Genomic DNA, 13067 nt, shown 5'->3' with positions numbered 1-13067 from the left:
GAGCGCAAGCAGCTCACTCAGCGAGGTGCGTCGACATTTGATGTTTTTGACAGAGTCTCGTGTTTCGTTCGATATGCATAGTACATGACGCAGGAAGTCCAAAAACCAAAGAATGGTACTCGTAGCACACCTACAGCGTGCGCTATGCGCCTTCAAGTTGTTGTAAACTGATACTTCGCTGAGTATCAATGTATCAATGTATCGTTTTCTTACAATCAGCACAGCGCACGCTGTAGGTGTGCTACGAGCACCATTCTTTGGTTTTAGGACTTTCTGCGTCAAGCGCTATGCATATCGAACGAAACACGAGACGCCGTCAAAAACATCAAAGGTCGATCCACCTCGCTCGGGGAGCAGCTTGCCCTCCACTGCGTCCGGATAATATTGTCCGGATAAAGTCGGGCTTGTCCGACGCAAAGATGGTGAGGGTTTGCCGAGCGCTTTACCGACGAGAAAGACGAATACTCACGCACCAAGGCCTTGGGGTTCGTGGCACGAACCTCGAGTCTCTGTATTGGTTGTCGCACTGGTGTAGCAGCTTGAAAAGCTCCCGGTTCTGCAGTGTGTTGGCATTCAGCTGTGCGATGGTACTTCTACAGCCTGCTGCCTGTTCAACAACTAGTACGTGGAAGGCCTCGATGAGATTTTGCACATCCCGCTCTTCTGCTCTGGCCGTCCTCCAACACAATTGACCGTGCGCTTCCCGGCGCCATGGCAACCACGTCTCCATAATGCCGTACATAGACCTTGGGTTGACTAGTACTTGCCAGCACCTTTATCTAACGACGCTTGCTTTCACGAGCCAGTAGACCTGACAATAAGATTGCTTCATGGCTGGTATGTGCAGTACACCGAAGAGTCTATGTCCGACCGTGGGGACCGCGTGGTCGATCGGCACGGGACGTCGTGGACGTGTGCGTCAGCGTCGTGTAGCTCAGGCATCGACGCTGGTTGAGGTACGCAAGGACGCAGTTCTTCTTGACAGCACGAGCGAGGCGGCCGTAGCCAACGATATCTTGTGGCGAGAGCGTCGCACTCACGAGTACAAAGATGATGGCGGACGCATGCGTCGTCACGGGGTCCGCTGGGTGTCTTTGCATGAGCTAAAACGTATGTTGCAATGCAATACATACCGTTGTAGATGAGAAAGTCGCCACCAAACTTGGATCCGGACGTGATGTAAAAGCCTTGGGACCATAGATCTTCAAAGACGCGGTGGTGAAGCGGCACGTCCACAGCCACGGCTGCAACAAAATAGTCAGCGCGAGCAATTGCATCCGAATTTACCAGAGTCCTTTGCATCGGGATCGGAGAGTTTCCTTCGCTTCGCTTGAGGCGACCCTGGAGCGTCTCTAGCATCATGTATGTCATGGTGGCGAAGGAGGAATCCTATCGCTCGTACGTCATGGGCGCCGGGTTAAAGAGGGCCTTGAGCGCGACCCACGCATTTGTCCACCAAGAGGTCGCGGCTTCTGTAGGCGGTTCGTCAAGTACCGCGGGCGTCGGCTTGTCTTGCTCGAGAAAGCCGTGCAATCGGCCAACGTACAGCTGCGCCGGCGTCAACTGCATCGGCAGGCGGTGCTCGGACGCCTTGTTGCTGTTGTGGCGACAGATGCCGCCAGAGCCGCACACGATGCGGTGCGTCTCGCGCAGCTCTTGCACCTCGGCGGCTGTCCACACCTTCCCGTCCACGCACGCGCAGATGACCATCGGGACCGGACGCGCCACTTGGTCACCAGCAAACTGGCACATTATCCGGAGAAACCGGATACCTGGTTCCCGCCACGCGCCCGCATTGGCAACCGCAGCTCGCAGCGTGCTTGTTTGCAGTTATTAGCGAGAGTACGTCTGTGGGAGCCGTGTGGTCAACACGTCCAAGATGACATCCGCTGGAGGATGACTTCCTCCACTACAATTGTCATTCGTTCCCAAGCCTCTGCACGCAGCTATATAAGCATCAGTTGAAAAATTGGAATATCGTGAGCTCTACTAGGCGCTCAGCGTTGGCCCGTTTTCAGAGGCACCTTTCTTGACGCGACGGGACCGCATGTGCACGACTTCGCGAAAATGACGGCCGCTGGCGTGGCGAAGTGTCGCGGTCTCGTCGTCTTGGTCGTCGAGCACGTAGCTCCATGTGCCGTACTCGCTATGGGCGTCCACGCCGCGCGCCTTGAGATCGTCCAGCATGGCGTGCCCGAGCGTGTCTTCGATAAAGTCGCCGGGCTGGAAGCGCCCGTGGCCAAACACAAAGCTGCGATAGTGCTCCGTGCTTGCCACGTGGGGCTTGTCGTACCAAAAGTAGAGCGGTGCAACGCAGATGCCGCCAAGATTTACCGCAGTAGGTGGTGGCAAGCCAGGACGGCTTTTCTTCTTGAGGGTCTTGCGCGAGTGGAAGCCAACGTACTTGAGGGTCTCGGGCAGACTTGCCATTGCTGTACATACGGGCTGCAGGTCGAGGGCATGCTACGCAGCGTACACCGTTATACAAACAAAAAGCCTCATCCGAGAACGCACAAGGAACGTCCAGTCGTGCTGATGGATGAGCACAAATGGAGTCGTGACACTAGAAGCGAATGAGCAACCGAAGGGAGTTCACTACTAGGCCGTACTGCTTGAGTGCTTCCCGCACGGCTAGCGCAAAGCCCATGCGCTTGGACATGATAATCGACGTCAGGCTCGTGCCAGCCACGGGGTCCGTCTCTCTGTGGATCGTGGCGCGGGCTGTCGTTCGCCGTTTGATGGGAAACTCCTCGTCGTAGCTCTCGACCACGGCCGCGTCCGTGAGCTGCAGGTGGCGACGAAAGACTGCGCGCGCATTGTGTTGGTACTCGACGTACTTTTCGATCTCGTCGGCGCTAATGCGCGTCGACTTGAACTTGGTTTTGACGTCGTCCCCGTCCTTGGCGACATAGCCGTCAAAGGTCAAAACGACGTTGCAGGTGGCGAGGCCGGGTACGTAGGCAAAACTGTCGAGGACTTCTTCGAGGACAATCGTCGCTGGGTTCGACGGGATCGCTGATGTTGTAAACACCACCGTGAGGAGGTCGCGCAGCGGCGCGTCGGCCATCGATGGTGTTGGCGGTTCCTGCCCAAATCAGCGGGATTTGATTCGCCACTATCCTCCAATCATACGCTTATATTATATTCTTAAATACTGTGAGCTCGACAACAGACAAATTGGTGCCCACGAGCCCACAACCAAGCCAAGTCATTCTCTAGTGTGAGGTCACTTAGTTAGTAATCGCACTCATCGTAAGCACTTGCTGCTTGCTGCGTGTTGCAGTCTGTTGCACGTGGCGATTGGGTTGGCGTACACACTATTTAATGGTGCAATGACGGAGCGAATCAAATCGCTGGGCCAAATAATCGGGAACAGCCAATCACGACGCACTTGACGTTGATTTTTGGCCAATCATTGTGACCTCTCGTGGCATTAAAATACTTTGAGATTTGTAGCGCTGGCCGCGCGTCTTGATTCGTTGAAATCTGTGTTTCGCAATCCGAGCATTCGCGAGGATGACGACGAGCAGCCAGAAGATCCCGGCGCTCGACAAGTACAACGCATGGGTGCTCGAGAATGAGTCGCTGGCGCGCCGCCTCGAGAACATCTTCTACGTCGTGCCCATGCTCGTGCCCGCGCGCGTCGGCAACCCGGACATTGTCTCGGAGGTCGGCTACTCGATGGGCGGCCTCCTCAAGCTGTACCACGACTACCTCTTGTACCGCGCAGTGCACCCGGAAGAGACGCCGCGCACGCTTGTGCAGGCGGCGCGTGTGCCATTGTCGCTTCTCGCCCAGGTGCAAGTGGCGGCCGAGATCATTGCGCTCAAGACCGGCGGCTCGGACGCTCGGTGGCGTGTCGTACGTACTCGATGACATTGCATTCGCTAGCTTACGCGGCGTGCAGATTGTCGCCCTCGAGATCTGCAAGTGCTTTTGCAAGCTCGCCCTCCTTGGCCATGCAAAAGGCCAAGTGCTCTACAAGAACGGCACGGTACACCGCGCCTCGCATGCTAGACGAGGTCTCAGGGCGCCATGTGGTAGTACATCACGTGCGAGGTGCCGGCGACAGAAGGCAAGAAAGACTCGGCCGAGTACACGGGCCAGCGCTCTGGCCGCGTCTTTAAGAATCACCGCGAAGGTGTGCTGCGACAACGTGACGTTGTGCATCAATTGTCTGCGTCTCTACTAGCTGGCCAGTCGTCGCAGGAGCCGCTCACGCTCTCCTTCGTGGTACGCTCTCTCTCTTTGGCCAATGCCAAATCTTGGCACGAATAGGACGCGACCGTCGCATCCGGCCATGAAGGTCCGCTGCAGCTCATGGGCGAGATCCTGCATATTCTGCGGCCGGTCGTCTACGCCGTGCTCTGGTACAGCGCCCCATCCTCATCGCTCGGTGTTGACGCAGCGCTGTCTAGTCAACGCAAGTCGGAGCAGTCGTGGGTTCCCTTCCTCGCCTCCTTCTCGACCGAAGTCCTCGGGTATTGGCCTATTGCTTTTCTGCATGACGATGCATATGTGAGAATGCTAGCCTTCTCTGCTCGTCGGCCGAGCCGTCCACAAAGGCGACGCCGGCCGTCACGGAAGAGTTCCGCCGACGCAAGGTCCACGTCGCCGCGTCCTCGTTCTGTCCTCATGCTCTTTGCAGATGTGTCTCTTTTTGTATTTGCTCCGGAACCCGCTCTTCTCGAGCGTCACTAACCCCCTTGCCGACAGCGTACGCTTCCGCTGCTGCATGCTCCGATCGTCAAACTGCGTCGAATTAGGTGGCCAACGCGACGCAGCCCGTGCCGGTCCTCGGCCGCCTCATTCAGTTTGCCATCGACAACGGCCTGCTCTACTACCAGCGCCGCCATTTTTACACGTCGGCTTCGTAAAGATGCGAGCTCCTGCTTGCCGATGCGTTAAGCAACGAAATAGCTAATCGTGCTGGTGGTCGCGAATGTCTAGTCGCACGCCACTTGCGTCTAATTCCATGCGCTCATTTGCGGTGGCCAGCGCCACTACGTAATAGGTCGATAGCAGTCATACTACCCTAGGACTGTCAATGCAAGCTGAGCGCGGCGGATGAGGCCAACGCCGCAGAAGCTCGCTCGGGAGCTTTGCGACATTAGCCCCAAGACGCCTATCGTGGTTGGGTGTTTTTATCCTTCCAAACGGGCCAATCCGAAATTGGGTTGCCATTTTGAAGAACACCCGACGGCCCGATGCTGTGGCCGTCGCTCTGTCTCGTGAGCATCTACTGCTACCTCGCCTACCACAACTATAACGTCGCCAAGATGGCCAGCTACTGCATCCAGCAGGTGACCAAGATGCAGGCGCAGCTGCTCGATCACCTGCCCCGAGCGACGAGCCACCGGCTGCCACGAGCAGCAGCAGCACCACCGTGCGCCAAGCCTCCGGCCATCGACCTCACCAACGACAAGGACGACGCGCCTCTTCCGCAAGAACCGATCGCCATTGACGACGAGACGAGTCCAGCCGATGCCACGCTAAGGAACGAGTCCAACTACTGCTTCCTCAATGCGACGCTGCACTGCCTGCTTCGCACACGCGACTTTCGAGCGTCACTTGCGAATGCATTTCGGCCACTCTCAACGACAAGACGCGCCTTGACGCCACGCGAGCGATGCGTTGGTGTCTTGCTCGATGTCACGCACATGCTCAAGGAACGCAAGGGCGCGACGCTGGACCTTCTTGCCTTGGGTTTGGTCGATGCGCTACGGAGGATTGGCGTGACGTGGATCGACCTGCCTCGGCGACAAGGCCAGCAAGACGCTGAAGAGTGCTTGTCGTATCTCCTCGAGCTGATCCGTGGCGTTGTCCAAGCACCTGCGGCGTCCCTGAGCCCCCGAAGCGAGCACGCGCTCTCGGCCGCGACCAAGGCGCTCGACCATGTGCTACACACATGCTCGTCGCACGACTCGAGTGCGTACAGCGCTCCACTCGGTATACGCTTGCCTCTCCTCTGTCGCCTCACGTCACACGCCATCTAGAGCACCTGGCGAGCCTCACATGGGACAAATTCATTCGCGGCAACCCCTCGTTCGTCGCGGACGACTTTATGGGCCAGCTCGTCCAAGGCTCCACGTGCGTTTCCTGCAACATGCTCTCGTACCACCTCGCGACCACCACGTACGTTCGCTTCATAACGATGCTTGGTGCTCACGATGCGATAGCGTCGTGGCGCTCGGGCTCCACTCGTCGACCGCCGCCATGTCCCTCGACAGCTGCCTTGCGGCGTTCAAGCAGGTCGAAGACCTTTGCGCCGAGGACGCCGTCTATTGCGAGCGCTGCGACCGCCGGACCGGACACCACATCCAAACGCTCTTTATGCGCGTCCCCAAGCGCCTCGTGCTCCAGCTCAAGCGCTTCACGTGCACCCGAGTTGGGCACATGGCCAAGAACAGCGCGGCCGTCATCTTTCCGGTCCAGCGGCTCAACATGACGCCGTACCTCTTTTCGCAGCAGGCACCGTGCGAGTACCAGCTCTACGCCGTCTGTGCCCACACGGGCAGCTCGGTCGCGGGCGGGCACTACCTCGCGTACGCGCGGCTGTCACTCACCAACGGCACGTCGCTCTGGCTCAAGTACAATGACGCGCACCTGACGACGCTCAGCCAAGCGCAAATGCTGCACGAGACTGCGACGTCTGCGTACCTCTTGTTTTACGAGCGCGTCGAGCCCCGCAGCTCTATTTAACCCCATCGTATTATAGTTAGTTAGTCGAGTCCCTTTGGTGCATGCCAGTTGAAGTTGCGTTAAACTCGGTCCCGTCGGGTTTAAACGCGTGCGAATCGCCGGATATGTGGTATCCGGATTCGAGAGCTTGGTCTTCCTCGGCGAGAAAGATATCGGCGGCAGCATCATGGAGCGGGGCATGGACATGGACGACGTCGTGCATCGCCCGCTGCTCTTCGCGACGAAGGGCTACGCGTCGTCCCAGCTCCTCCTCGACGACGCGCAGCGGAAGCGCCGCCACCGCAACGACGTGGACGACGATGGGCGGCTCGAGGACGCCAACCTGCATGGGCCATCGGCACCGCGCCTCCGACTTGAGACGCTTGGTTCGCGCGCGGCCATGATCGTGCTGGCCGCTTCGTACGTCTCGTTCTGTGTGGCTTTGGTCATGGCGTACTTGTACAGCGATGCGTACCTCCGGACCGTACGTGTTGTCGTGAATCATGGCACACATCCTCTGTGTAGACGATAGACTTGCCCGGCAATGTGTGCCAGCCGACGACGCCGATCGACACGCCATGTACATACATCGACTACCACACAGCGAACGCATGGTACGCAGCCAACGTGAGCAATGTCTCGTGGTTGGCAGGCTCGATGCAGCTGAGTATTCTACCGGCCAACCTCACGCAGCACGAGCCGAGCTTCGTGCTCGAGTACGACGTGTCTGTCTACGGCGGGCGCTTCCCGTTCACCGAGCACGGCGCGCACAAGCCCATCTTCCGCCTCGCGAACCAGAGCCTCTGGCTGCACTGCGCAGAGAATGCATGCGACGCCGCACCGCTCTTTGATATCTCCCAGGCGAACGAAGGCCTCGTACGCCTCCTCCTTGATGACACGAGCTTGAAACTCATGCGCGTGTAGGGAGGCAACGGGTACGGCTCGTACCTCATTCTCGTCGTCTTCCACGGCTACTACCCGCACCTCTTTGCCCGCGACGTGCAGTACGCCTTTAGCTTCACGTAATTTGTCGCTCGGTCTTGCTCCCACGCTGACTCTGTACAATAGGAAGCCCGCGGTCGTCGTCAGCCAGCTCATCGTGCGCACCGCGCTGCTCTTGCTCTCGCTTGGCGCGCTTCCGTACTGGGTTCGGGCCGTGCCGGCGCCGCGGCTTCGTATTCAGGCGCAGCTCTTCTGGGTCCTTGTCGTGCTCGTGCTGTGGCAGAACCCCGTGTTTGTCGTCGCCCAGTGGTTTGGCGACGTCTCGGACGCAACGCGCCTCAGCGCCAACATTGTCCAAGCGTGGGCCAATGCGATTTTTCGCGGCCTCTGGCTCGTCATGCTCGGCCACCCGGCGTCGACCACGACCCGCGTCTGGCCCAAGGTCCTCTTCGTGCTGCTCTTTGGCAGTCTCCAGACGAGCGAGAGCATCTTGCGGCTGCCGTCGCTCTCGCCCGGCCACGAGCCGGAGGCCGAGACGGCGTACATTGCGCTGGGAATCGCGCTCCTCGTGCTCCACTGGTACTGGCTCGCGTGGGTAGTACAGACTGCGCTCGAGACGGCCGCGACGCTGCAGTCGTTCGTGTACATGCTGTCCCGCCACGAACAGTTGAGCTTCCGCTTTCTCGTGTTCGAGTCGGTCTTGCTCTTGCTGCAGCTCTTGCTCGCCTCGGTCGTGCACGCGGTGCAGCTACTCGCTGCCGTCGTCTCGGCCGAAGGCAGTGCGTCCATGGCGTCACTCCGACGCGCGTGCATCGTCGTGCTCGGTTCCATGGGCAACGACATGCCGCAGCTTTCGTTCGTCATCTTTTTTGCGGTCTTTGTGTCGCTGGTGCTCTGGGTGCACTTGCCCGCGCCGTCGATCACTGCGACGTCATCGCTCTTTGCGTCGACAGCGTTCTACGTGCACGAAAAGCACCAGCACAACAGACAACACGTGTTCTGCCTCGAGACGGCCGAGTGGCTCGTGCAAATCGCGTGGCAGGCGTACTTCGACCCGATCGGGAATCCGTCGGCGTCCGGCGCCGGCGTCCAGACGCTCGACACCTTTGGCTTTGAGCTCATCGCGCACCTGCGGCACGACCTCGTCGATACGCACGCGGTCGTGTGCGTCAACCGCGAGACGCACCAGCTCATCGTGGCATTTCGCGGCTCGGTGAGCAAGGCGCACTGGAAGACAAACCTCCGATTTCATCAAGTGCCGCTCTGGATGCACGCGATCAGCGGTCGCGGCAAGCAGCGCCGTCGTCGAAGCTGCAAGGAGCGACTCCAGCTCTGCGCGGGACGTATCCCGCTCCTCAACCTGGCGCTGCCCCGCGTCCACAGCGGTGCGGTGCCATACTCGCGGTCGTGTCGTTGATATTGGCATAGGGTTTTGGAAAGCGTACGCTGCGGTGCGCGACGACCTCAAGGAGACGCTGCGCCTCGTGCTGCAGGACGACCCGCACCTGCGCGTGTACGTCACGGGGCACAGCATGGGCGGCGCGCTCGCTGTGCTCGCCGCGTACGACATTGCGGCTCATTTTGGCGCCACGCGCGTGTCCATGTACAATTTTGGCGGCCCGCGCGTCGGCAATCCCGCCTTTGTGCGCCAGTACAACCGCACGGTGCCCGAGAGCTTCCGCGTCGTCTACGACGGCGACCTCGTGGCGGGCATCCCGCGCTTTGTACGTCATCTCTTATGCAATTCGCTAAGTCGTTGTGGTGTTGCTAGTGGGGCCTCTACGAACACGTTGGGCGCGAAGTGGCGATCGACGGCGCGGGGAATGTGCTGTTGGACCCGAGCTTCATTGAGCGACGCCTCCTCGTGTCGTCCAAGACCAAGGTGGCATCGCACGCGACGCTTGTGTACCGCAACGCCCTCCGCCTCTGCCTCGATAACCTCCGCGACGAGTCCTAAGACGAGGCATGCGTCGTTTCTTGGTTGTCTTATAGTGCAAAGCCGTGGAGCGACGGACGCCGCGCGGTCGGCGGCGGCAGCTTGGACGACCCCAGCGGATCCACAAAGCTGTTGGAGCGCCCGTCGCGCGACTGGATGAACTTGCTGTTTAAGATGTGCTGGGATGGAGAAGAATGTACCTTGGGCTTGCTGGACTGGAGCGGGTTGAACTGGGTGCGCTGGTACGACGACCCTGGCCGGGAGAACTCGGGAATCTACTCGAGTGCGTGCGTCCATGCCGCCTGCCATGGAGACGGAGGTGTACGTTGTCGTTGCCGAGCTCGGGCTGGTCCGGCGCGACCTTGCGGATGATTCCTTTTCCGACAAGGTCCGACTTGAGGCTCTTCTCGCACCCGCGCGCTGGAAATATCAATATGTCAAGCGGATACTCAATATCAAGCGAGAGCTACCTGCAAAGAAGGCCCAGATCGCCTCCGAGATGCTCGCATAGTCGGTGGGCGTCCGGCCCTCAGCGTCGCGAGCGTACGGGTCGGCGTCCGCGTCGAGGAGGATACGTACGACCTTGCCGTGCTCTTGGAATGCCGCTGCGTGCAGCGCCGTCCACGCCGTGCCTAGATATGGATATATCTCATCCATATTCAAGGGCCTGGTACCGTCGTTGCGGGCCGAGACGCGGGCGCCGCGCGAAAGCAGGAACTTGACCATTGCTTCGTTGCCCCAGAGCGCTGCGGCGCAGAGCGGCGTCGTTCCATCTACATCGATATCAGCATCGAGAAGCATGGGAGCGTCGTATACCACGGCCAGGCGCATCAATGTCGGCGCCATTGTCGAGGAGGAATTCGACCTGCAGAAGCGCAAGATGAGGACGAGGATCGATAGACATGGAAGCGCACCATGGTCTTGGAGCCATTGGCCGCGGCCTCGGCGAACTGGACGTGGGCGTGCACGACGCCGCCGTCGCTCGTCTCTTGGTTGACTTCTTCCATGTTAATTTGGCTCTGGCCGTTTAGAAACGCTAGGCTAAATCGAGGTGGCGGTTCGGGGCCAAGCAGTCGGCCTCGAGACCCGTGAGAAGGTCGACTTGTATCCCGTGGTCGCGCAGAAGCTGGACGCCTGTGCATGTTACGAACGTGCTGGGCTCCATGGCGCCGACGACGACGCGGGCGACGCCGGCCTCGATGCAGCTCTCAACGCACGGCTTGTTACCCGAGAGGCGCACGCTGCATGGCTCCATCGTCGTGTAGAGCGTCGATCCATTCGCCTGCATTTGCAGCTTGAGCAGCGCGCATTGCTCCTACCAGATGCCATGAGGTGGCGAAGGGCCAGGGATCAACGGCGCACCGCATGCGTGTTGCCGGGCAACTCCCTCGAAAAACCTGTCGCGAGGACGCGGCCGTCCTTGGTGACGACGCAGCCGACGCAGAACGCACTGTCAACCGGCGGCGACCGGTGTGCTTCGGCGATCGCAAGGCGCATGTAGCGCTCGTCTTCGGTCATCTCTCGGATCAATATGAAATAGGTTGAATATCCAATATATATTCAATATTACAATCTCGATATTCAATATGTAATATGGCGGCAATCGCTGGATGCAAGGGCCGACGATTGCCGCGTGCCACGGTGCGCTATGCGATTGTCTTCCAACCTGTACAAAACACTATAACCTTGTCGACGACTCCCAACGACCTAACGAAACCACTAGTCGAGTGCGGGTTAGGAAGTCGAAAAAGAAGAAATCGTGTAGACAGATAGTGTAGATAGAAAGTTGCTAGTAGGTCGCTCATGCGTGTTATATTCCAAGACCTCTTGTTGCCACCGCGTGGGCTACGGCTTCGTGGCTTGCGTCAGCGAAATCGAGAGCGGTCTCTGGCGTCCGGATTCGTAGCTCGGGGGGCGAGTTGCTCATTGAAGGCGACTGCCTTGTCGCGCTCGGCAGTCATGTCACGCAGTGCGCACTGAGCCGAGATGACCTCTTGGGCGCACGCTGCTAGGACCCGCTTGCACTGAAATAGCTGAATCTTGATGTGTTTGGCGGCCGATGCGGCCACCTCCATCTCCATCTTGTACTGTCGTCGACAGTTGGCGAGTGTTGCAATGGCCGCTGTAGCGAGACCCGTGATAGTCGCGTTGCCTTGTTGGGCGTGCGTCAGTCGTATTTTGGACGCGGCGGCGGCCGAGGCCGCTGCTATGTCAAGTGCGCGGTGCCCTTGCTGTAGCGTGCTGAACGCGGTGCGGAGCTCGGTCAGGTCGCGCTGCGCGCGCTCCTCGGTGCGGTGCAGCTGGATCTTGGTATTGTGCCATGCGACCTTGAGGTCGGCGCTGATGGTTGTAGCCGTCACACGCTGGACCCGAGCGGCTTCGTGCAGCGCAGCGACTTGGGCTCGGAGCTCGGTGATCGTATTGTCTCTGGCGGTAAGCGTTGCGTCTTTGGAGGCAATGACGGTGTGCAGCGCCTTGGTGCTTTGGGCCGCGCGTTCGGTCGTGCGGTGGAGTCGAATCTTCAAATTGTGTACTTGGATCTTGAGGTCGGCGCTGATCTCGGTAGCAGTGACGCGCTGGACCCGCGCGGCTTCGTGGAGGTCGGCGACGTTGGTCGTGAGGTGGGCAATGGTCGTGTCTTGGGTGGCGACTGTCGTCTGGAGCGCCGTGATGGTCTCGACATTGTCAGGCAACGGACGAAGCTGGGTGTCGTACGCTGCCTTGGCAGCTGTCAAGAGCTTGTAGGCAAAAGGGCGGAGGCCGAGAAGCACGCGGCGCATCCCGAGGGTGCGGATGAGCATGGCCATGAGGACGCCAGCGGCGAGGTAGCGCTGGGATTTGGCACTCGTGCGCGGAATATAGAGCGCAAGGAAGCCAAGCATCGGGGTGGGCGTCGTCGTCATCAGCATGCTAGAACAGTTCTCGAATGTAAATGACGTCACTTGCTTTTTTCCGAGGTAAAAGCTGCGGTCGAGCCTTTTGCACACAAACCTTTCCATGCGGAGGCGCTAACTAGTGTTGGTCAACCCGAGGGCTGCGGCAGATAATTTAGAAGAGACCATTGATCGCACGTATGTTGTGTTGGAGTACGGCCAAAGTGGAAGTGCGGGGCGCTGCCACGTCATTCGCGACCTGCAAAATCTTATCGAGGCCTTCCTCGTACTAGTTGTTGAACAGGCAGCATGTTGTAGAAGTACCATGCGCGAGCCTCTCGCCCTCTCGGGACCAATTAGGATCTGTCCATCCCCGAAATGTGCTACGACTAGACTATGAAACGCACAGCTGCATCCAAACTGCAGAACAGGAAGCTTCTCATGTTGCTACACCAGTGCGCAACCAATACAGAGACTAGAGGTTTGCGCCATGAATCCCAAGGCCTTGGTGTATGAGTATTCGTTTTCTCGTCAGTACCATCGTACCCGGCACGAAGCCGCGATCGATGCGCTCGCCACATCTTTGCGTCTCCTGACAAGCCCGACTTTATATAGACAATATTATCCGGACAAGA

At 59.0% G+C, this 13067-nt stretch overlaps 7 protein-coding genes across 7 annotated transcripts; 3 read left to right on the top strand and 4 right to left on the bottom strand.

The window, feature by feature from the left end:
* Nucleotides 1-815: 815 nt before the first annotated feature.
* On the bottom strand, nt 816-1728 carry SDRG_01452 (hypothetical protein). Its single transcript, XM_008606977.1, has 4 exons — nt 1403-1728; nt 1288-1352; nt 1134-1244; nt 816-1084 (listed from the first exon to the last, which is right to left on the bottom strand). Exons 1-4 carry the CDS (start codon nt 1708-1710, stop codon nt 861-863), a joined length of 708 nt encoding a protein of 235 aa, XP_008605199.1. The 5' UTR covers nt 1711-1728; the 3' UTR covers nt 816-860.
* Nucleotides 1729-1922: 194 nt separating this feature from the next.
* Nucleotides 1923-3098, bottom strand: SDRG_01451 (hypothetical protein). The gene is made up of 3 exons (XM_008606976.1): nt 2610-3098; nt 2515-2563; nt 1923-2463 (listed from the first exon to the last, which is right to left on the bottom strand). The coding sequence occupies exons 1-3, from the start codon at nt 3065-3067 to the stop codon at nt 1990-1992; spliced, it is 981 nt and encodes a 326-aa protein (XP_008605198.1). The 5' UTR covers nt 3068-3098; the 3' UTR covers nt 1923-1989.
* A 359-nt stretch (nt 3099-3457) lies between these two features.
* SDRG_01450 (hypothetical protein) lies at nt 3458-5004 on the top strand. The gene is made up of 9 exons (XM_008606975.1): nt 3458-3861; nt 3908-3994; nt 4045-4141; nt 4193-4233; nt 4279-4370; nt 4419-4481; nt 4532-4604; nt 4649-4717; nt 4767-5004. Exons 1-9 carry the CDS (start codon nt 3517-3519, stop codon nt 4875-4877), a joined length of 978 nt encoding a protein of 325 aa, XP_008605197.1. The 5' UTR covers nt 3458-3516; the 3' UTR covers nt 4878-5004.
* Nucleotides 5005-5198: 194 nt separating this feature from the next.
* On the top strand, nt 5199-6734 carry SDRG_01449 (hypothetical protein). Its single transcript, XM_008606974.1, has 3 exons — nt 5199-5949; nt 5997-6135; nt 6180-6734. Exons 1-3 carry the CDS (start codon nt 5208-5210, stop codon nt 6700-6702), a joined length of 1404 nt encoding a protein of 467 aa, XP_008605196.1. The 5' UTR covers nt 5199-5207; the 3' UTR covers nt 6703-6734.
* Nucleotides 6735-6830: 96 nt separating this feature from the next.
* On the top strand, nt 6831-9607 carry SDRG_01448 (hypothetical protein). The gene is made up of 6 exons (XM_008606973.1): nt 6831-7165; nt 7207-7557; nt 7606-7703; nt 7750-9008; nt 9052-9347; nt 9395-9607. Exons 1-6 carry the CDS (start codon nt 6869-6871, stop codon nt 9578-9580), a joined length of 2487 nt encoding a protein of 828 aa, XP_008605195.1. The 5' UTR covers nt 6831-6868; the 3' UTR covers nt 9581-9607.
* A 2-nt stretch (nt 9608-9609) lies between these two features.
* On the bottom strand, nt 9610-10566 carry SDRG_01447 (hypothetical protein; the record flags this gene model as incomplete). The annotated part of the gene is made up of 7 exons (XM_008606972.1): nt 9610-9711; nt 9760-9834; nt 9885-9979; nt 10030-10191; nt 10234-10332; nt 10376-10424; nt 10474-10566. 7 exons carry the CDS (start codon nt 10564-10566, stop codon nt 9610-9612), a joined length of 675 nt encoding a protein of 224 aa, XP_008605194.1.
* A 29-nt stretch (nt 10567-10595) lies between these two features.
* Nucleotides 10596-11077, bottom strand: SDRG_01446 (hypothetical protein; the record flags this gene model as incomplete). Its single annotated transcript, XM_008606971.1, has 2 exons — nt 10596-10874; nt 10922-11077. The coding sequence occupies 2 exons, from the start codon at nt 11075-11077 to the stop codon at nt 10596-10598; spliced, it is 435 nt and encodes a 144-aa protein (XP_008605193.1).
* Nucleotides 11078-13067: the final 1990 nt, after the last annotated feature.

Source organism: Saprolegnia diclina (assembly GCF_000281045.1).
Source record: "Saprolegnia diclina VS20 unplaced genomic scaffold supercont1.3, whole genome shotgun sequence".
In the NCBI taxonomy this organism is placed as follows: Eukaryota; Oomycota; class Saprolegniomycetes; order Saprolegniales; family Saprolegniaceae; genus Saprolegnia; species Saprolegnia diclina.
This window is presented reverse-complemented; position numbering and strand designations above follow the sequence as displayed.